Raw genomic sequence first — 20,761 nt, 5'->3', positions numbered from 1 at the left:
AGGAAAAAAATGAGTTTATCAAGTGACGTTCAGAAGAAGAGCCGATTGGAGGTTGGAGCTAATGGTGTTGCTTTCAGACACTTTGGGTTTGAGACCCGGTAGGACGTCCAGGTATAAATATTCACTAGGACGTGGAAACTTCGATATGGACGAAAGAAGAGCTTCCCGGATAACCTCGTTCATTGACCCCTTCTCTCTTTCAGAAAGGACTTTTGTTCTGTCCCCCAAGAGTAAATGTCAAGAAAAAGGTAAATAGCAGGTGAATTTCTACCACATTTTCAGTCGCCATGTTGCACACTCTCTGCATCCAAAGGCTCACCTTCGAGTCCTCAAGTTCCCCGGCCCTGGGTCACCTTTCCTTTTAGTCATTGCATCTTCACGACAATGGCATTGGCACACTGGTACATGTATGTACCCCTGTTGTTTTCATAATTTGGGAGGGGGACACAAAAACTCTTTAAAATAAAGATTAGAACAAAAACTGATGATGTACATGTGTTTTAGAAAAAGCACCGGATGTTTGGATGATGACAAACCAAAGGTGTCAGAAATAGAATGTTCTAGTTTGAGAAGTAAATGTGGTAGGAGATAGACAAAAACGGTACGTGAAAGAGCAAGGAGACCACCCTTGATTGAACACAAAGAATTCCTCAATTCAACCTTTCGTTATCAGTGGCCCCAAAATGGAATCGCATTTGAATTGAACTTTGCCTCTGCATAGCATCCCTCCAGGTGAAAAGGGCAGGCATCCATTGTCTGTACCAGCTGCTCCTTCTCATCCTTCTTTGCTTGCTTAAATATGTCCTCAAGACACAAATCTCATTCATGAGCTTCCCATAAGATACGAACCTTCAGCAGAGGGAATGGTGCCTTTCCCACCGTGCCCTGAAGGGTTGGCCTGACCCTTAGCTGGATTCATTGAAAAGACAAGGTGCCCTCCCAATGCTGTTTATTGTCTGAAACATCTTTTCCATGCTGATTTGCAATATCTTGATACGTACAGGGAGGCTCCTTGTAATAGCCAAAAATTAGGGAAGAATCCTGCCCATGGACAGGATGGTCTGGAAATGCATCACCCAGGGGTCCAGATAAGCTGGGTCTGGAGGCGGCCTTTACTGGGTGTAGGGTGCAGGGAATGCCCTTCAGTCAATGGAAAACCACCCAAGGGTTCTAAAGTCAAGAAAGCTTCTAGACACTTAAACTGGTAGTAATATATATGGAAGGAGCCCAGTTTTGTTTACGCGACCATGGAGATCTATGATTGCAAATATCTGAGTGAATTGGTTATTTGGGGATAGGATTATAGGGAACATTTACCTTCCATATTATACATTTATGTACAGGTAGAATTTTCCTAATGACCATTTATTACTTTCATAAACAGCAAAAAAAAAAAAAAAACACCAAAAAACCAATAAAGATATTTTTAATCCAGAGCTTTAATTAATGGCCCCAATATTCTAGTTGCTGCTCACTCATGATACCACAGGTCAGTACATTATAGCCAGAAGCACACTTGGCCTGACCTTTCAGTCCCACCTAGGAGAAGCCGCGTTGGGGTAACGAGACTAAGTTTAGTTCTGACTACAAATGGGCTAATGCAGGCCCTTTCTTCAGCAACGTTGTCTAATACATCACTGTTACTCTGCCATATACCCATTCTCTGTCGGTGTCTATCTTTGTATGTGTGTACCATCAAGAGACCTGATGCTGATACTCCAAACGTGTGTTTTGGGGTTTCCCTGCAGGACGCTGCTTCCATGACCCAAGGCAAAATGAGCACAGGCTGAGTGCTTGTGAGAACCTCCATCTCTAGAAGGGCTCAGGATGCAGACAGAAGTTGTTACTCTAATGGCATACGGTGGGAACTGAGAACAGCTTTTTGCTTTATTTTGGACAGATTCTAGAGCCTTTGACTTAAGGGATTCTCCTTCACAGTGGGTCAATTTGCAAGTAAGCCTAAATGGGCATATGTAAAATCTGTAAGTGAGGAATGTGTTACCTTGAATCCAAAGGCCTAAAAAATGTTGGGCAAGAGTTGCGGGCATTGAGAGGGTCAATAATCGTTTCTTGACTGTGTCAGGGACAGAACAGCCTTCAAATGATCAAATGATGCCCAGAAATTTGCTGAGCTGATGGGGCCCTGTGCTATGTGTGCACAATGGCCTACCCCTCTCTGGGAGCTCCTTTGTGAGTCATTGTATATTCTGAATGAGTGTGTCAAATGAGAAGGATGTCATGGGGGTAGTGTCAGACTTGCGCTCCTGGGGCAAGTCGGATGCGGTTAAGATCTTGCCTGCAGAGGGTGTGTGTGATGATAAAGCTGTTGAGACACTGCAGGGAACAAGGAGGGCTGTATCCCCACAGCTGCAAGGCAGCTGAGATGCTGTTGGAATAGGCACAGAACAGAACTTACTAGCCAAATATGGGACAGCAAAACACTTGTCAGGTGGATGGTGCCAGTCATTTCAATAATATTGTGTGTAGGGAACTTAATGGGTGGAGCTCCTTTTGAGTAATTATATCCCACTCAATTTAAGCAAGTTACCCTCTACCCTCGTAGGGAGTTTCCAAAGGTAAACTAGAGGGAAAACAGTCACACCTCACACCTCACTTTAACCATCAAAATTGCTGCCCCCTGGTCATAATACCCACTGCCCTGAAATATCCTGTAGCGAACGTGCATGCTCTTCCCCGACGACTAACGAAGTAAGATAAAATTAAGCTTTTGACACTTAACAATCAGCCTTACAAAAAGGAGCCCACGGATCTTTCCCCTCTGTTAAAACAGTGAATGGAATCCAGTATAAATTTCAAGGATCAAAACTTATCATACGAGATGCAGGAGTGATTATTTCTACTCTTCCACTATTTGCCCAGTTTGGTCTGTTCTTGAACTTGAAAAGAATGAGCGGTCCCTCATGGTAGATGACTGCAACCTCAGGGCCGTGGCCCAGCAGACCCAACACAACTCAAAGAGTAAGCCAGTTAGCAGAACCATTTAGCCAACCAGAGCAAGAGAAGACAGACCCCTGGTCACCAAGACTCCCTGCCTGTTGAGCCGATGTCTTGTGGTCACGTGCAGCAAGGTGGGGTCAACTGGGTTCAGATATCGAAAGTGATGATGCAACACTCACACCTAGCGAGTATGAAATGATTTATCACTCACATACTGAGGCTTCCTACGGAGGGCCGGGCAGGTTGCCAAGCTGGTCTGAAAATGCCTGAGTGGCGAGAGGGAATAGCTCCAGGTTTTACCATGGCTATGAGTGGGGCCAAGGTGAGAATTCCCTTGCTGGGGCAGAGCTTGTCTGGCTTGAACTTCTCTCTGAGGCCAGGAGGGGGAGCGCATGAGCTTCCTTATCGACTCGCCGACTTGCCGAGAGGTGGTGAAAGGGGTAAGAGAGAGGGGTGGGACTTGAAGCTGTCAGCAGTGGAGCAGAAAAGCCAGGGTCAGAAGGTGACCGTGCAGTTGTACGTCCTTTCTCTCGTTCGCTGTCATATCATGTGTGTTGGAAACTATCCTACTCCAGAGCCTAGGGAAGGGGGTGTTTGGTGCTGGTCACAGACTATCCATAACCGATGTGGTTAGACGGGCCGTTGTGGTTCTTAATATAATCGCAAGGTGCCTTCCAGCAATAACCATCAGGAAACTGAAAAAAAAAAATTTTTATTACTTTTTATTACTTACAGGACATGGAAATTACAGAGCACACCTGGGGCCATACAGTGAGGTGGCCAAGAGATTGATGGAGAGAGAGAGAGATAGAAGGAGAGAGAGAGAGAAAGAGCACAGGCGAGGGTGGGGGCCTAGGGCTTTGCAGGCTCGCTCTTTATTGGTGAATTTAAAACATAACAGCTGGAATTTAAAGTGTGAGAAGAGAAAGAAAAAAAAAAAACAAGCGACCCAAATGGTCAGTTCTTGAAATCAACCAAGATCTCTAACACAAAGGAGCCTCTGTGGGGACAGGCAGCCTGGCTCTTTATCTAGTTGTGTGGCTGGCAATGCATTTACTCCAGAAATAAGGAGATAGCTGTCTTTGATGGGGTGCTAGAACAATCCAGGCTTCGGTCAGGCACTTGCATTACAAAAAAAGGAGAAAAGAAAAAAGCTGTCAGGACTCACACCACAGAGGGACTGGGGCTCTGGATCCAACCAAGGTCTCAACTGGGAGGAGGGGGGAGGTCTGGGCTGTGGGAAGCTGGCGTCTGCATCCCGGGCCTAGGCAGGTCGGGTGTCCAGTCAGAGGGCACTCCAGGGACAAAGAAAGGCAGACTGGTGAGTTCGGGATGGGAAGGCCAGAAAGTTCACCTGAACTTCAAGGTTGGCAGGGAGCCCTCTTTATGGAGTCCTGGGGCCCTCCGAAGTAGAAGAATTTGCTCCGGAAGCCTCCCCAACTAAGACCGTGATGAATTTCATCCCCAAATCAAAGGGAATTTTTACTCTGACTGAGTGGCTAGTTTTGAGAACGGACAAGACATTTCCATCCCTCCCGCCCTCACCCAGGTCCTTGTGCTTGTGTTGTGGACAGTTGAGGGTAGTGGCAGGATTTCTCTCCTTAGCTGTAACTGATCCCCAGCCCCCTCGATCCTCTGCTCCAGCTCCTAATGGTCTATTTCCTGCCTTTTCACCTCCCAGAGGCACAGACAGAAAGGTGCCTCTTCCTGACTCCTACCTTCAGTGCAGAGAAAACATTCCCCTTGTGTGTAAAGCCCTACTGTCCATCTTGCGGGGTCAGGAGAACAGGGGCTCCTGCCTGTAGGTCTTTATCCAGCAGTAAAGATCACCTGGAGAATTTACTGGATCACATTCTAAGGCCATGAGAAAGACAGTGATTTCTGAGGCCCAAAAAACAACCCATTTGTACAGCAGCGATCTGTCTTTGTGTTTCCATCAGGAATTGTTCTGGGACTGCCCAGCACGCTTGCCTGGGACGGCACACGGCGGACGGGAACAGCTCTGAACCCCGGCACGGGCGGCCCAAACACTAAGTTGTGTTGACTTCGCGGAAAAAAAAAAAAAAAAAAAAAAAAGCATCTTGTCTTCCCAGGCTTGTAAAAAGAGGAAGTTGCCTAAAGCTGTGTTTCCTCAAATGTCATGTACTTCCAAAGCGCCTGGGGTCCTGTTAAAACAGATTCCAATTCAGCGGGTCTGCCTCTCTCACCGCCTCCCAGGTAACGGTGATGCCGTTGGTCCTCAGACCACGCTCTGTGCAGAAAGGGCTTAAATGACCTTCCAGTCCCTTCCGGCTCTGACAATGTGCGGTTCAAGGGGCAACTTGAGGCTTCTTGCCGTCCGCTTTTCTGCGATCGATCGATCGGAAAGGCCAGGCTGGTGCTCCATCGGCGCTCTCTCGGAGCACCGTGGTCAGCTGGAGACATCCACTCTGGAACACACAGGGACGGCGTGTTCCAAGGCCCCTCGGTGTCGGTGTGCTGTGGGTCTCACTGATGCCTTCCCTGCTACATTATCTCCGCTTCCAGGGGGAAACCTCCAAGGAATGTGAGGCGTGCTGTAGAGGAGGACCACGGCGCTGCTGTGTCCCTTGTCCGAGAGCCTTTCGTGAAGACTCGCATCCCGCCTGCAGAGGCTGAGAGGTTAGTGGGACCCAGCCCCGCCTTCCGCACGCCCACTCTGCCCGCTTCTGCTCTGGTCGCCCATCTCCGGGCATAAAAGCCGGATGTGTAAGCATCGTGGCTCAGGTGTGGCCCAGAACAGCTGGATGGGGCGGCAGCCTATGTTCCGTCTGATATCAGTGTCTGGCATCTGGCTCTCTGAGTCTGCGACCGAGCCTCCTTGACTCCACAAGGCCACTGCCCGTGGGAGGTGCCCTTTCCTGGTTTTGCAACCCTGCCTCCTGTCCCAGGGGCTTGGGAATGGGAACCGTCAGTTGTTTGTTATCTGCAACTGTTCAGAAAGGTAGGAAACGTGGCCTGGTCCGTGCATGTTACCATGGGCTCAACAGGCTGTTAGAGGCCTTGGTCCCCAAGGGTTAAGGCCCAGATTCGACCCTTGGGCGCTGCGCGCAGGACTCCCAGCAGCTCAGACGGGGAAAGGAGGACCCACCACTCACCCTGACCCTGCCCTCCACGCACGGAGCCCCCTGTTGCCGCCCTCGATGGGAGGACGGTCATGGGCTCAGGCCCCACGTGGGGGTCCTGGAGACTCCGGGAGGGTCCCCTTCATCTCCCAGCTGTATCCATCAGCCATGTCTAAAAGGAGAACAATGGCAGCAGTAGGGACAGCGGCTATTTCCAGGGGCCTTGTCCCCCGCTCTCTTCTGCCTGTCCTCTCAGGAACCTGTGGAGTTGCACCTTCTGCAGGATGGAGTCTTCAGGAAGGCAGCAGTGTCACGGGAAATCTGAGGTCCTGGAGGGCCTGCTACAGCCTGAGGAGCAGTTGGTGAGCTGGGTGCGAACTCCACCTTCCCCCTGACAGCGAGAAGTCCGACGGGACGAGGGAGAGGGGAAGGGCACCCGAGGGAGCTTTTGGCGTCTCTCTTCTGAGGATGGAGATTCGGTGCCTGAACATAGTTCAACGCACACCGCGGTCCTTTGGCAAATGTGGTTGGACGGCTGGCTGGGTCTGCCTGGGCACAGGCCTGGCTTCACTTTCTCTGAGCTGCATTTCACTCTAAAAGGTCTCTTCACATTTTACAGAAATGTGGGTTCCTCCTCTTGAAGGCCTACTGTCACCCACAAAGCTCCTTTTTTGCAGAAACCCCGCGTAATATAAGTCATGTTTTTTGATTCTCGTCCTCCGGGCATCTCTCTTACGTACAACTCTTTCTGGAATTTTGGAGTGTGACTCCTGCAGGCACCCCTGCTTGCAGAGAGAGGGTTTGGCTGCAGACTGTGGAGAGGGACTCCCTGGGTCCCACTCCACCCGCCGCGTCCTGGTTCTGGGACACCGGGCGACTTGTTCCGCCTCCCATGTACCTCAGTTTCATCCTCTTAGGTGGAAACGTCTTTCTTACAGATAGTACAGGGTTTAGAGCCCCCTCTCAGGGGACTTCGAGTCCAGCTCTACCACTGTTTAGCCTTGAAATCCTGGGTAGGCGGCTGAACTTCTCCATCCCCTGGTTTTGTCATCTAGAAAATGGGGGTAATGACAGCCCCTGCATCATTGGGTTGTTGTAGGATCACGAGTTAATATCATGGCAGTGCCTAGAACGGTGCCTGGCATAGACATGGCAGATGGTAATATCATTACCACCCTGGACATGAAGGCTTGTTATATTTCAGGATCCATTATATTACTGGATCCATTATATTTCAGGATCCAGTTACATTACTGGATCCATTCCAGTAACAATGGCTGTGCTAATATCACCCCTTTGGTGGCTTTGTCCCTAGATTTGCGATTATGGAGAGCCCTTTAAGGAAGCCGTGTGGTTGGACCTGGTTAAGGAAAGGTTGCCTGAGAAAGTGTATACGGTGCTGTGCTTTGTGCGGGACGCGCGCCTGATCTTCCACAACCATAAAATGTTTTACAAGGTAAAGGGCGTCTCCTCTTTCTTTTGCATGTCCTTTCCAATTTTCCCTAATTTCCGGGACAGCAGAACTCTGCAAGAGTTGTACGGACCTTGTCCCAGAGAGAGGTCAAAAAGAGTAGGATTACAGAAGAAAACAGCCTGTAAATTCCAGCGGTGGTGAGGAGGATGTCCGAGGGGATAGCAAGCAGGACAGGGAAGAATCCTTGTAAACAACACCTGAAAAAAAGCTCCATCCTCCGCTCGAGGACAGACAAGAGAGTCCCACCGAGGACAATCCATTTCATCCTGCCTCCTCGTTCAAACAGAGAGGAAAGGTAGTTAACGGTTACATTGTTCTGCATGCCTCAGAAATACAGAAATCAATGAATGAACTAAACTTGATGAAATAACTTAAACTCCCAGAATCCTCATACTAGGATTGTTCTACTCCTACATTTCCCAGTGGCCCCAAACATCCAGACTTGTCTCAGGTGGTGGTGGCTTCATCCTTTGTCAGTAGGGAGAGACAACTGCTATTGTGCAAGCCGACGCGTTCTTAACTTTACTTTGCTGAGTTTATCCTGATTTTTTCCTATCATTTGTGCAGATAGCTCTTGGGAAGTACCTAAGGAAGATTTCTACCTCCACCCAGGCTCCTTCCCCTTCTTCCCATGGCACAAGCTGGCCTGCTCCCAAACCACAAACTGTAAACTGGTGTCTGTGCAGGGAGCTGGAGGGAGAAAGAGTCTACCCAGGGAGCCCCTCCATGCCTGGCCCAGTCTTAGCCTTGGAGAAAACGGAACACTCATCTTTCCTTCAGAGAGTGGGGCTGTCAAGAAATGCTTTATCTTTATCTATTTTACACCAAGTTCGGGCTTTGCTGTGATCAAAATCAGCTCTCCAGCCCTGACCATTTGTCAGTTCCAAGTTAGGAACTGGGCAGAGGCTCATCCATTTCAATATTATGGCAGCAGCATTTCCCCCCCAAACTACACACACACACACACACACACACACACACACACACACTGCCTGGGTGATGGGGAAGCACTGCATTCAGGACAGGGAGGGCGGGGCTCCAAAAAATGCAAGTGATTTGATGGTCCTGATTCTTTGTCCTTAAACACCTGTTTGTTTGCCTTTTTTTTTTTTTTTTGTCTTTCAGGCTTCTGACTTTGGTCAGATAGGATTGGACTTGGAGGCAGAATTTGAAAAGGACCTCAAAGAGATGTTTATTTTTTGCAAAGCCAATGAGAACAGCTTCCAGACTCTTTAACCCTGTTCTAGAAAAACTAAGGCACCCCAACTTGAGGATCCAGGTGATGTGACCCTGGCCATCTTTAGACAGCCAGTGAGTCTAGAATGTTATTGGCTGACCTCTTGACTCAAAGCCAGAGCCTTGTACCATCATCACACCTGTCTTTTCTTTCTACACCTAAAAGTGTGTGTGTGTGTGTGTGTGTGAAATACACTTCTCATCCCCATCTAAGGCCTCTTCCTTCTCAATATTTACATCTCTCTTCTCCCACAGTATATATACTCATTTGTTCAACTAAAACAATACTACAACAATAGCTTCAGAATTTCTACCCTCACATCACTATGAAAAAGAAACTAAACTGAATTCTAAAGTTGTATGCAATTGATTTTTGTATATATATATATATATACATATATATATGTATATATATATATATATATTTCAATATCATTGCAGAGAGTGTTTTTCAGAATTTTTGTTCCTGTACTTATGAAAGAGGTTGGTCCTCACACTTTTATGTCCTGTCATAATCAGATGTAGGGCCACCCCAGCTGGGTACAATAATCCCTAACATCTTCTACCTTTTTATATGCTCTGGAATAGTTTATAATGTTTTCAAAGAACCAGCTCATAAAATTATATAGCCCATCATTCTTTTGAGAAGTAATATTGACCATGATCTCTGCTTTTTCATGGTCATTCAACTATTCAGGTATTCTCTTGCTTTTGAATCAGGTCCACTTTTATAGTTTTCTATGAAGTCATTCATGCATGAGTTGTTTGTAGTTAGCCTTATTTCTGCCATATCATTTTATTCCTTCTCTTTGGAATACTTTCCCATGATTTTTGTCGACATTTTCTTTGTCTTCACCTTCTACTCTGGAAGGCATCTGTAACAGTTTTTAATTCTCCCAATATTTACCTGCAAGTTTTGTGAATGTATTTTTAACTTATTTTTTAAATGTCAGAGCCAAGGGGCACCTGGGTGGCTCAGTGAGCTGAGCATCTGACTCTTGATTTCCGCTCAGGTCATGATCCCAGGGTGGTGGGATCAAGCCCCATGTTGCACTCTGCACTGACACTGAAGGGCCTGCTTGGGATTCTCTCTCTCTTCCCCCCTCCCCCTACTTCTAAAAATAAATAAATAAATAAATAAGTAAACTTAAAAAAATAAAAAATAGGGGTACTTGGGTGGCTCAGTCAGTTAGGCATCTGACTTCAGCTCAGGTCATGATCTCACGGTTCATGAATTCAAGCCCCGCATCGGGCTCTGTGTTGACAGCTCAGAGCCTGGAGCCTGCTTTGAGTTCTGTGTCTCCCTCTCTCTCTGCCCCTCCCTTGCTCACTCTCGTGTCTCTGTCTCTGTCTCTGTCTCTGTCTCTCTCTCTCTCTCAAAAATAGATAAAAAATAAAATAAATAAAATAAAAAACAAAATAAAATATCTTTAATGAGCCACACATTTAGGCCAAAGTAATTTTCACCTTTTGTACCTCTCAGTCCCCTTATTCCAGTCTATTCACTGTTTTACAATGTAGCTCTTTATGATAATTAGTAAATGTTCACTTTTACTCTATATTAATTATTTTAATTTTATTCAATTATATATGTCATTACTTTGTTATTTTTACATTGCATAAATCATTTGTTATGTCAAATATACACCAGAATTGAAAAGCAAAAGTTAAAAATGTGTGTAATACAATCACCCATGTTCGTGAGAGCAATATTAATGGTGTGAATTAAAGTCTTTTTTTTGCCGTGGCTTTGCCTTGCTTCTTTTTCGGCTCCTTCTTCCCATCAGTGAAGTATATGTTTAACTAACTTTAAAAGAAGGAGCACCCGGGTGGCTCAGTCGGTTGAGCGTCTGACTTCAGCTCAGATCATGATCTCATGGTTCATGAGTTTGAAATTTAGCATCGAGCTCTGTGCTGACAGCTCAGAGCCAAGAGCCTGCTTCGGATTCTGTGTCTCTCTGCCCACCCCCCTCCACTCACACTCTGTCTCTCTCTCTCAAAAATAAATAAAACTTAAAAAAAATTTTTTTAAGTAATTTTAAAAGAAAAGTTCCCGGGTGGCATGTTTTCTGAATCTGCACAGCTCTGAATGTCTTCTTTTGTTTTCCTAAACTCACTACTGGGGTACAATATGTATTTTATCACAACTTCTCACCTTCAAAATCGATTTAGACTTTGGCCCACTGTGTCTGGGCATTTTATCCTACAACGGTGAAGCCTGCATTCAGCCAGAATTCCATTTCTTTGTCGGTATGTGGACACATATCCAGTTTTCCCTTTCTCTCTATCGCTATATATTTTTGACAGGATAGGATTCAATGTAATATTCTTATCATTGATCTTGCCTGGCACACTGAGCCCTTACAATATACATCCCTGCTTCTTTTTTTTCAGCAGCTGCATTAAATCTTTCTGATCCTTTTGTTCTGGGCTCTCTTTCAAGAACATCTATTATCCATATGCTAGCTATCCATTCTCTGTCCTCCTTATTTATCATTTTAAAAAAAGAAAAAATAAATTCTGGGAAGCACTCTTCTTCTGAGGTCATTTGTCTAAGCCTTAAACATACTAACTTAAAACAACTGCAAGTCTGTGGTCAATCTTTGTGAACTAATGATTTTTTTTTTTTATCATTTGAATAATGCTAAGCTCTATCTGTTGACCAAGTAAACTTTTCCTACCACAATGCTTTTCTTCTCTGAAGACAAAAGTAAAAAGCTTTCTGCAACGACTAAGTTGTCCTGATCTGTGTTTTTGATTTTTTTTTTTTCACTCTTACTTAGTGCCAGTGGAGAAGTGTTATGGACTAAATTGTGTCTTCCCACCAAATTCTTATATTGAGGCCCTAACCCCCACTGTGACGTACTTGGACACAGGGCTTGGAAGAGGGTGTGAATGGTTGGATGAGGTCACAAGCATAGGCTTGAATAAGATTAGTGCCCTTATAAAAAGAGGAAGAGGCCCCAGAGATCATCCTGCATGCGCAGAAGAAGGGCATGTGAGGAGAGGAGGAAGGAGGAGGCCCCACTCCAAGCCAGGAGCAAAATCTCACCAGGAATGGAGACCGCTGGCACCTCCATCTGGGACCTCCAACCTCCAGGCCCGTGAAAAATAAATGCCTATTGTCCAAGGTGCCCAGGCTGTGGGGCGGTGTTGTGGCAGCCAGAGCTGACTGATACAAGCGGTGAGGGCCACCTTCGGAGCCCAATGTCCTCCTCCAAGAGGCACTCTGTGGGGAGTGTGTTGGCGTTCCCATTTCAGCACCTGGTGTCGCAGACTGATAAACAATGAACAGAGATTCCCCAGTGTTTCCACAGCAGTGTGAACTACCATACGGACTGACTTCACCTACGATCCAGGAAAGGGTGGAGGCAGTTTGAACCCTGACTTCAGAAAAGCTTGTAATGAAATAGAATTCCTTTTATTATGTGGGAAGAGGACACACATGATCACAAAGACTGCCACTCCTGATGCCATTCTGGGAGGGAAGGGTGGGTCCTAGATATGGTCATCCCTTCCGTACAGATTTCTCCTCCTAGCACATTCTTGGTGTCTCATGACAAAAGATCCCCCCACTCCAGTGGCTTACCAGTGGCCAGGATTGCTGGGTACTAAATGATCTCACATCCAGGGGTGGCTGTGTGGCTCAATTGGTTGGGCTGAGCATCTGACTCTTGACTTTGGCTCAGGTCATGATCTTGCCGTTCATGGGATCAAGCCCTGTGTTGGGCTGTGTGCTGATAGCATGGAGCTTGCTTGGGATTCTCTCCCTCTCTCTCTCTTTCTCTGCCCTTCTCCTACTTATGCACTCTCTCTCTCTCTCTCTCTCTCTCTCTCTCAAAATAAATAAATAAACAAAAAAAGAAAATAAACAATCTCACATCCATTTTGACCCTCATCCATTCTGGCACAGGCAGGCTGAATCTCTCTCTCCCTCTCTCTCTCTCTCTCTTTCTCTCTCCCCTATCACAGCTCTGGCTTACTCCATACCAGGAAAAAGAAACCCAACAACACTACAAGAGTCATTTGTTTCTTTCAAATGTTTGTTTCTTTCAAATTTGTTTCTTTCAAAGTTTCAACCACTGTCAGTATAGTTGCCATGACAACCAAGACCCCGTCTCTGGAACCATCTCTCCCTTTGGCTCCCTTTTGTTGCCATACTGCTCCCCTGGTTTTCACTATTTCTACCTGTAACAGTGGGATTTGGTTTATTCTCCTGCATTCAGCTGTCCCTCATCCTCCCCCCAGTGCCCTTCCCTTGAGTCCCCCCCCCCCCACCCCAGGCCCACCCTGTGTCAGCACCGATGTCCTTAGACATTAAAAAGTCTGGGTTCTCCTGGCTGGTGAATAGTGAGCATGCAGCTCTCGATCTCAGGGTTGTAAGTTCAAGCCGCACGTGGGGTGTAGAGATTATTTAAAAATAAAACCTTGAAGGCCACCTGGGTGTCTCAGTCAGGTAAGCGTCCGACTCTTGGTTTTGGCTCAGGTCATGATCTCACGGTACGTGAGTCTGAACCCCGCATTGGGCTCTGTGCTGGTAGCTCAGAGCCTGGTTGGGATTTTCTCTCTCCCTCTCCCTCTCTCTGCCCCTCCCCTTCTTGCTCTCCCTGTCTTTCAAAATAAATAAATACCCTTAAAATTTTTTTTAAATAAATGAATAATAAAATCCTGAAACAACAAAAATTCTTAATGAAACCAGCAGATGCCTGCACACTCGTCAATCGCCTCCTCCCAGGGACCCCTTCTAGCTCTGCCCCCAGGCTGTTTCTCCCTTCCTGGTTCAGCTCAGTTCCATTCTGCACGCCCCCCCCCCCCCCCCACTTCCCCTGGCCAGGGCTTGCTCAGAGCTTAGGTCTTCCCCTGCCCAAGAGTGACGGAGGAAATGTGTCTAAGAATATGTTCCCCCCTCCAGCTGATACCAGAAATTCAACCTCGGAAAACGCATTCTTAGGAGCTGGGAAGGCATGGTCTCCCGGTCACATACACCTGCTCTCGGGGGAGGTAGACTTAATGGGCAATCAGCATCTGGGCTGAGTACCTTTCTCAAGATTCTCTCTGAACTCTGGCACAGCCAGGCCCTGCGAGCAGGCTCACATCCTGCAGGTGGCTTGGACCTCTGCCTCCAGCTGACCTGGTCGGTCCCGCTGTGAGACTTGACCTCTCTCCTTCCCTCCCCTGAGCCCTGAGGAGCCTGACTGCTTCTTTCCTCCTAAAGATGCTCCCACGCCATCCCATAGAGCTCCTCTCCTCCTGAAATTGGGTGTATAGGCTACGGGATTCCAGGCTCTCCCTTCTGCCATCATCCCTGGAAAAAAGAAGAGCACAGACCCTATTCATTTCAACAGCCGTACCATGTGAAGCAACCATGAGATCATAAAATCCAAGAAGCTATACCGTCTTCCTCACTCTTCCCCTGGTCTCAAGCAGGCCACTCGCATCTCCAGAGCCATCTAGTAGAGGGAGTGCCACTCAAAGAAGACCCTCCCAGCATAGGATGCCTACGGGCAAGGTGCCACCAGGTGTGTCCCTTGGACAAGACCAGAGATGAGATGCATTGGCACTGGGGACAGCTTTGCTCCATGATCAGCCATTGGCATCTGATTAGAGAGAGAGAGAGCCAGGCCACCCTGTGGCACCTACAAACGCCAACACAGCCTGAATTTGCCCAGGCAGAGGCCAGAGGGCAGATTTGGCTGTTTCCATATCTGGACCATGCCTGATTTACATGCGTAGCCTGTGCCTGGGAAACCATCTCAGTTTCCAGTTCCTCAGACCTGGACCCTTTGGCCCTAGGTCTGAACTCCTTGGAAAGTTCGGGCAGAGCGGATACAAAGAAGATCATTTCCTATTATCCCAGGACAGGCTCTGAACCCAGTTCTGAGAGTGGCAGGCACTCTGGACTTCTGCGGTGACTGAGGATTTCCTTACTGTAACAAAGGCAAGGTCCCATCTGTGCTTTATTACAAACTTCAAACCTCACGGTCAATGTAGTGTAACAAAGTGCATTGGGAACTTGGGCTGGAAAGGGGGCTGTGCAGTTCAGAGGCTGGGGTCTGCGGGGAGGCCCAGCCTGGAGGTGGCCAGCAGCCTCTTCCGGCTGGATTCTGGAATCTTCCATTTGCAAGACTGAAAGGGTCGTGGACCACCCCTTCAGAATCACCAGGAAGCCTGTGAATATGCAGATTCCAGGGCCCCTGGCCCTGAATGGGAGTCTCTGGGACTGATGCCCAGAAAGTGGCATTTGTAACAAGCTTAACAGGTTTTCGAGGTGACCCTTTTTTTGCCACAATGAAGTCTGACTGGCATCCCTTACCCTTTGATAAGACTCAGCTTTTATCTTCTGACCCAAGAACAAATGTAGCTAATGCCTTGGAGCCTGCTACTTAATAGCAAGAGCTTCCCCGCCCTGCAGGGCGAGTTAGCACACATTTGTGCTTTGCTTGATTTCCTGGTTGTTTTGTTTGGGGGCGTGGGGGTGTTTAGCTTTAACTTTTCTAGTTTATTTAAGCATTTACTCAAATAGAACCAGCTTCCAGAAACAATAATAAGAAAAGAATGAAGGGAAAGCTAAACCAGGAGGAGAAAGCAATGGGTGGTGGGGGGAGGGAGAGGGCTGGGAAGAAAAGCAGCAGGGTGGGTCCCCTGGGGGCGGTGGGGGTGGGAGGAAGATGAGGGAGGGAAGGTTGTCACCTCACAACTGTCAACAGGATTTCAGAGAGAGAGAGTGGAGACATCTTTGACACGCTTTGCTGCAGGTCAATCTTGAGAGATTGGAGACACCTACATTTGTTATGAAGCTTTGCTTGGATGTTGTCCAGTATCATATTTGAATGTGAAATCACCCCGAGGTGGCTGGCGGGCACCCTTGTTGGATTTGGGCTGTAGACAGTTGCGAAGAACAAGGAATCCAGATTAGTGACAGGTCAAGGGTAGAAATGCTGTACTACAATGGCTGCAGGGGAAGCAGGAAGTGAAGGCAGGAAGGGCCCAGAGCCGAGGACCAGAGGCCCCAAGGAGGCACTGAAGCATCTTGAAAGAAGCCCCACAGTCACCCACCATCTAGGGTCCAGGGGAGGTGAAGACAGGAAGTAGGGGAGGTGGGGGGGGGGGGTGCCCCTAGTACAACCACCCCCTTCCCTCTAAGTGATTCAATGACCAAATTCCCAGTGTCTAGGCTTTTCAGGGAGTGCAGGGGGCAGGAGAAGGACTGCTATTTTCAAGGCAGAATGGGCAGAGAGTATGTATGGGGGTCAGGGGGGTCCACTCTAGGCTCTAACTTCTGTCCTAAAATACCTAAAATTGAAACACTCCTTACACTGAAGACTTGCTTTGCTTCTGACCCCTGCTCCTAATCCCCGGGAAGGATTCAGAGTCCTATTTAGCTGGCAGAGCCCATCAATGGTCCACGGAGCTGAGGTCCCATTGCCCTGCATGCCTCAGCCCGGACACAGCACAGATGACTAGCTTCCATCAGGCTGACCAGAATCCACCATCCGACTCAGGCCAAGCAGGGGGATCCCCAAAGAAAATAGTGACCCCAGGGGTGCCTGGGTGGCTCAGTCGGTTGGGCATCCGGCTTTGGCTCAGGTCATGATCTCACAGTTCGTGGGTTCAAGCCCCGCGTCAGGCTCTGTGCTGACAGCTTGGAACCTGCTTCGGATTCTGTGTCTCCCTCTCTCTCTGCCCCTCCTCCTCTTCTCTCTCTCTCTCTCTCTCTCTCTCCCCCCCCCTCTCTTTCAAAAATAAATAAACATTAAAAAAATTTTTTTAAGAAAATAGTGACCCCAGCCCCAGCCCAGGGAGACTCTATGCCTAGGGAGACAAACCTGGGGACAGAGGGAAGCTGTGAGGACAGAATTCCTGAGACCTGGCCGCCCCTTGTTCTTCATTTGCCCAAGTATTTTTTTTTTTTTTTTTTTTTTTTTTTTTTTGTGGGAAACCTTCTTTAAAAGGTAGGGCAACGTTTTCTCAAAGATATTCATGGCACGACACCATTCCCACCTCACTTCCCCACTCCACCCCTCCCCCAGCTCCCTGGGGTGGAAATTCCTGATCTAGCCCACGATCCAGCCCCGGTGACATTCCAAATGAGAGGCAGGAAGTCAGCAAACATCCACAGCCCATGATTGGGCCCTCGATTTTCTGGCTGTGTCGTGAGGTGGCATAAATGCAGAATGGGGCACATGTCCTCACCTCCGCTGGAAAACCATCATTGCCCAGGTTTTGCGTTAGCTTCCCTGGGGTCCCCACTTCTACCTTTTGCCAACCCCCATCCCAACCACACCCATTCCTCTCCCCTTTGCTGGGTCCTCTGCCCCTCACTCACCCCCCTCACTGTTCCTGGACACCAGGGGCTCCTGCTCATTGGCGGGGGCTCCTGCCACATTTCCCGTGGCATTTCCCTGGGCCTGGAAGTTTCCTGCCCCTACAAGCACCCATGGTTCACTTTCTCATACTTAAGTCTTTTGCTCAAATCTCTCCTTCTTGGGGAAGTTTACCCTGTCTTGCCCCTACCCCTGCAACCCTGCCCTCACCTGGCCCTCTCACTCCCTCTTACCTGTTTCGTCTTTCTTTCCGTCTCTCTCTGTCCTCCACTGCTGATGTTCTCACTCTCTCTCTCTCAAAATAAATAAATAAACTTTAAAAAAAATGGATCATAGACCAAATTGTAACAGGTAGCACAATAAGCTTCTAGAAGAAATATGAGAGAGGATATCTGAGACTGTGGTCAGCAGGATGACTTCCCAAAGATGTCCATTCCCTAATCCCCTAGAACCTGTGGATATGTTAAGTTCTATGGCAGAGGGACTTTGCAGATGTAATTAAAGTTACAGACTTTAAAGTATGGAGAGTATCTAAGTGAGCCTAATCTAATCATGTGATCCCTTAAAAGCAGAGAACTTTCTCCAGCTACAGCAGAAGAGAAAATTAGAGATTCCAACTATAGAAGGATTCCCCGTACTCTTACTGGCTCTGAGAGTTAGGCCCCCAAGTGCGAACATCAGAGAGAAGCCTTTGGGAGCTAAGGGCAGCCCCGGCTGAAACTGACAAGGAAATGGAGATCCCAGTCCTGTGACCTCAAGGAAATGGGGCCTACCAACAACCTGAATGAACTTGGATTCTTCCAAGAAAGTGGATTCTTCTTGAGCCTCTCAGCCAGAGCTCAGCCAACCAACACCTAGATTTTGGCCTTTTGAAACCCAGAGCAAACTGGCCAAGGAAACCACACTTCTGACCTATAGAACCGTGAAATAACAAATTTGGGTTGTCTTAGGCCACTCAACTTGTAGTAATTTGCTACAGCAGTAATAGAAAACTAATAGAGACCTTGGGTTAGACAAAGATTTTAGATAGGACATTAAAAAAAAAAAAAAACATGACCTGTAAGAGAAAAAAAAAATATATGAATTGAACTTGATCAAAATGAAAACCTACTGTTCTTTGGAAGAGACTTTTAGGAAAATAACAACAACAAACAACCAAGCCAAGACCAAAAGAAAATTTTTACAAAACACGTATCTGCTGAAGGACTCAAATCCAGAATATACAAAAAAATCTTGCAACTTGGTAATTGAAAAGACACAACGGCCAATTTTTCTTTCCAGTGGGGAGGGCAGAAGATTTGAGCAGATGCTTTGTCAAAGAAGAAAAATAAATGGCAAATTAAGCACACAGAAAGATGCTCAGCATCACTGGCCATCAGGGAAATGCAAATTAAAGCCCCAGGGAGATAGCATTATATACCCATCCACATGGCTAAAATTTAAAAGACTGACAATACCAAGAGGAGACAAGGATGCAGAACAACTAGGAATCACACGTATGGCTGTTGGGAATGCAAAATGGTACAGCCATGTTGGAAAACAGTCTTGGTAGTTTTTGTAAAATTAAACCTATGATTATCATTTCCTCCAGTAATCCCCCTGTAGGTATTGAAACGAAAACACAGGTCCACATCGGGGCTCCTGGGCGGCTCAGTCGGTTAAGCATCCAACTTTGGCTCAGGTCATGATCTCATGGTCTGTGAGTTCGAGCTCCACGTCGGGCTCTGTGCTGTCAGTTCAGAGCCTGGAACCTGCTTCCGATTCTGTGTCTCCCTCTCTCTCTGCCCCTCCCCCATTCTCTCTCTCTCTCTCTCTCTCTCTCTCTCTCAAAAAATGAATAAATGTTAAAAAAATCAAAAACATAGATGTTCATAGCAACTTTATTTGTAAGGGCCAAAGACTAAATTGGGAAGTGACCCAAATGTCCATCAACAGGTAGACTGGTCAAGAAATTGTGGTTCGTTCCTGCAATAAATGTACATAGTCTGCAATAAACACCACTCAGCAATAAATAACCAAGTATTCGTGCAACAACATGGATGATCTCAAGAGCATTATATTTGCTGAAGAAAGCCTGACTCATAAGGCGGGTGCATTAGTCTTCCAGAGTTGCCGTGATAAAATCTCAGAGACTGGGTGACTGAGACCACGGAAATGCATTTATTTTCTCACAGTTCTAGAAGCCAGAAGTCCAAGATCAAAGAGTCAGCAAGGTTGGTTTCTGGGGAGAGCTCTCTTCCTGGCTTGCTCACAGCTACCTTCTGGCTGTGTCCCTACATGGCCTTTTCGTGTGTGTGTGTGTGTGTGTGTGTGTGTGTAGAGAGACTTCTATTGTTGCTTCTTATAAGGACAGCAAACACTGGATTTGGGTCCGCTCAAATGACCTCATTTAACCTTAATTATCTTGTGAGAGGTCCTATCTCCAAATATAGTCATATTCTAAGGTCCTTGGGATTAGGATTTCAATATATGAATTTGGGGAAAAAAACACAATTCAGTCCATAATAGCTGGTAATGGTATAATTTCATTTATCTGATGCCAATTGTATGACCTTCTAGAGAAGGAAAAAGGAGAGGAACAAAACACAAATTGGTAGTTGCTCTGGGCTGGGGGCCAGGGTTAGAGGAGGGAACTGACTGCCAGGGGGCCAAAAGGAACTTCCTGGGGTGAAGAAACTGTTCTCTGTCTTTCTCTTTTTTTTTTAAAGTTTATTTATTTTGACAGAGACAGAGAGCAAGGGGGAAGGGGCAGAGACCGAGGGAGACAGGATCTGAAGTTGGCCCGGCGCTGAGAGCAGAGAGCCCGATGCAGAACTCCCACTCACAAACTGCCAAAGTCAGACACTAAACCAACTGAGCCGCCCAGGCGCCCCAAGAAACTGTTCTCTGTCTTGAGGGTATTGGTATCATGTAGCTCTTTACTTTTGTCAAGACTCACGGAACCTACATCCAAAAGGGGTGAATTTTACTGTATGTAAATTATGCCTCCATAAGCCTGACTTCAAAAAACTCATACAATGGGGCGCCTGGGTGGCTCAGTCGGTTAGGCGTCCGACTTCAGCCCAGGTCACAATCTCACGGTCCGTGAGTTCGAGCCCCGCGTCGGGCTCTGGGCTGATGGCTCAGGGCCTGGAACCTGCTTCCGATTCTGTGTCTCCCTCTCTCTCTGCTACTCCTCCACTCATGCTCTCTCTCTCTCTCTCTCTCCTTCAAAAATAAATAAAAACATTAAAAAAAAAAAACCTCACACAATCAAGCAGTCGGATCCCTCCCTCCCCCCAAAGTCAGACCCCCCACTTGGGTCCCGCTTGGTCCACAGGGTCCCCAAGATTTGATCATTCTTGTCACTTGCGCTTTTGACAGTAACAGATGTGTTTTCTAGACTTTTTCCGCCAAGACCTCTGTAGTGGAGGATCCATTTACAGGTGCAGTTACCGGGAAGAAGGCTCTGTGTCTTTATGATCCCTACAACTCCAGATAAGGATTTAGAATTAATCCAGACTATATTTCATTGCCCGTGTAGGCGAGTCTTAAACACAAACAACAACAAAAAACCCAAACAAACAAAAAACAAAAAGCAAAAACAAAAACAAACAAAAAACCCAAAAAACAAGAAACAAAAACAAGAACAAAAAACAAAAAACAACACCTTTATTTCATCTTAGATCTTTAGTTTTCCTATATTT

General features: G+C 47.0%; 1 protein-coding gene across 1 annotated transcript in view; it reads left to right on the top strand.

Annotated features, from left to right (window-relative positions):
* Positions 1-9,090, top strand: part of SP110 (SP110 nuclear body protein) — a 35,830-nt gene extending 26,740 nt beyond the window's left edge. Inside the window, 6 exon segments of the mRNA XM_042950447.1 lie at positions 204-248; positions 5,485-5,576; positions 5,578-5,598; positions 6,298-6,412; positions 7,357-7,497; positions 8,641-9,090. Of these exon segments, the coding sequence (XP_042806381.1) occupies positions 204-248; positions 5,485-5,576; positions 5,578-5,598; positions 6,298-6,412; positions 7,357-7,497; positions 8,641-8,751 (525 nt within the window). The 3' untranslated portion in view covers positions 8,752-9,090.
* The last annotated feature ends 11,671 nt before the right edge of the window (positions 9,091-20,761 follow it).

This window comes from Panthera leo, chromosome C1 (genome assembly GCF_018350215.1).
Source record: "Panthera leo isolate Ple1 chromosome C1, P.leo_Ple1_pat1.1, whole genome shotgun sequence".
Lineage (NCBI taxonomy): Eukaryota > Metazoa > Chordata > Mammalia > Carnivora > Felidae > Panthera > Panthera leo.
The sequence above is the reverse complement of the archived record's forward strand: the minus strand, read 5'-3'. Positions and strand labels throughout refer to the sequence as shown.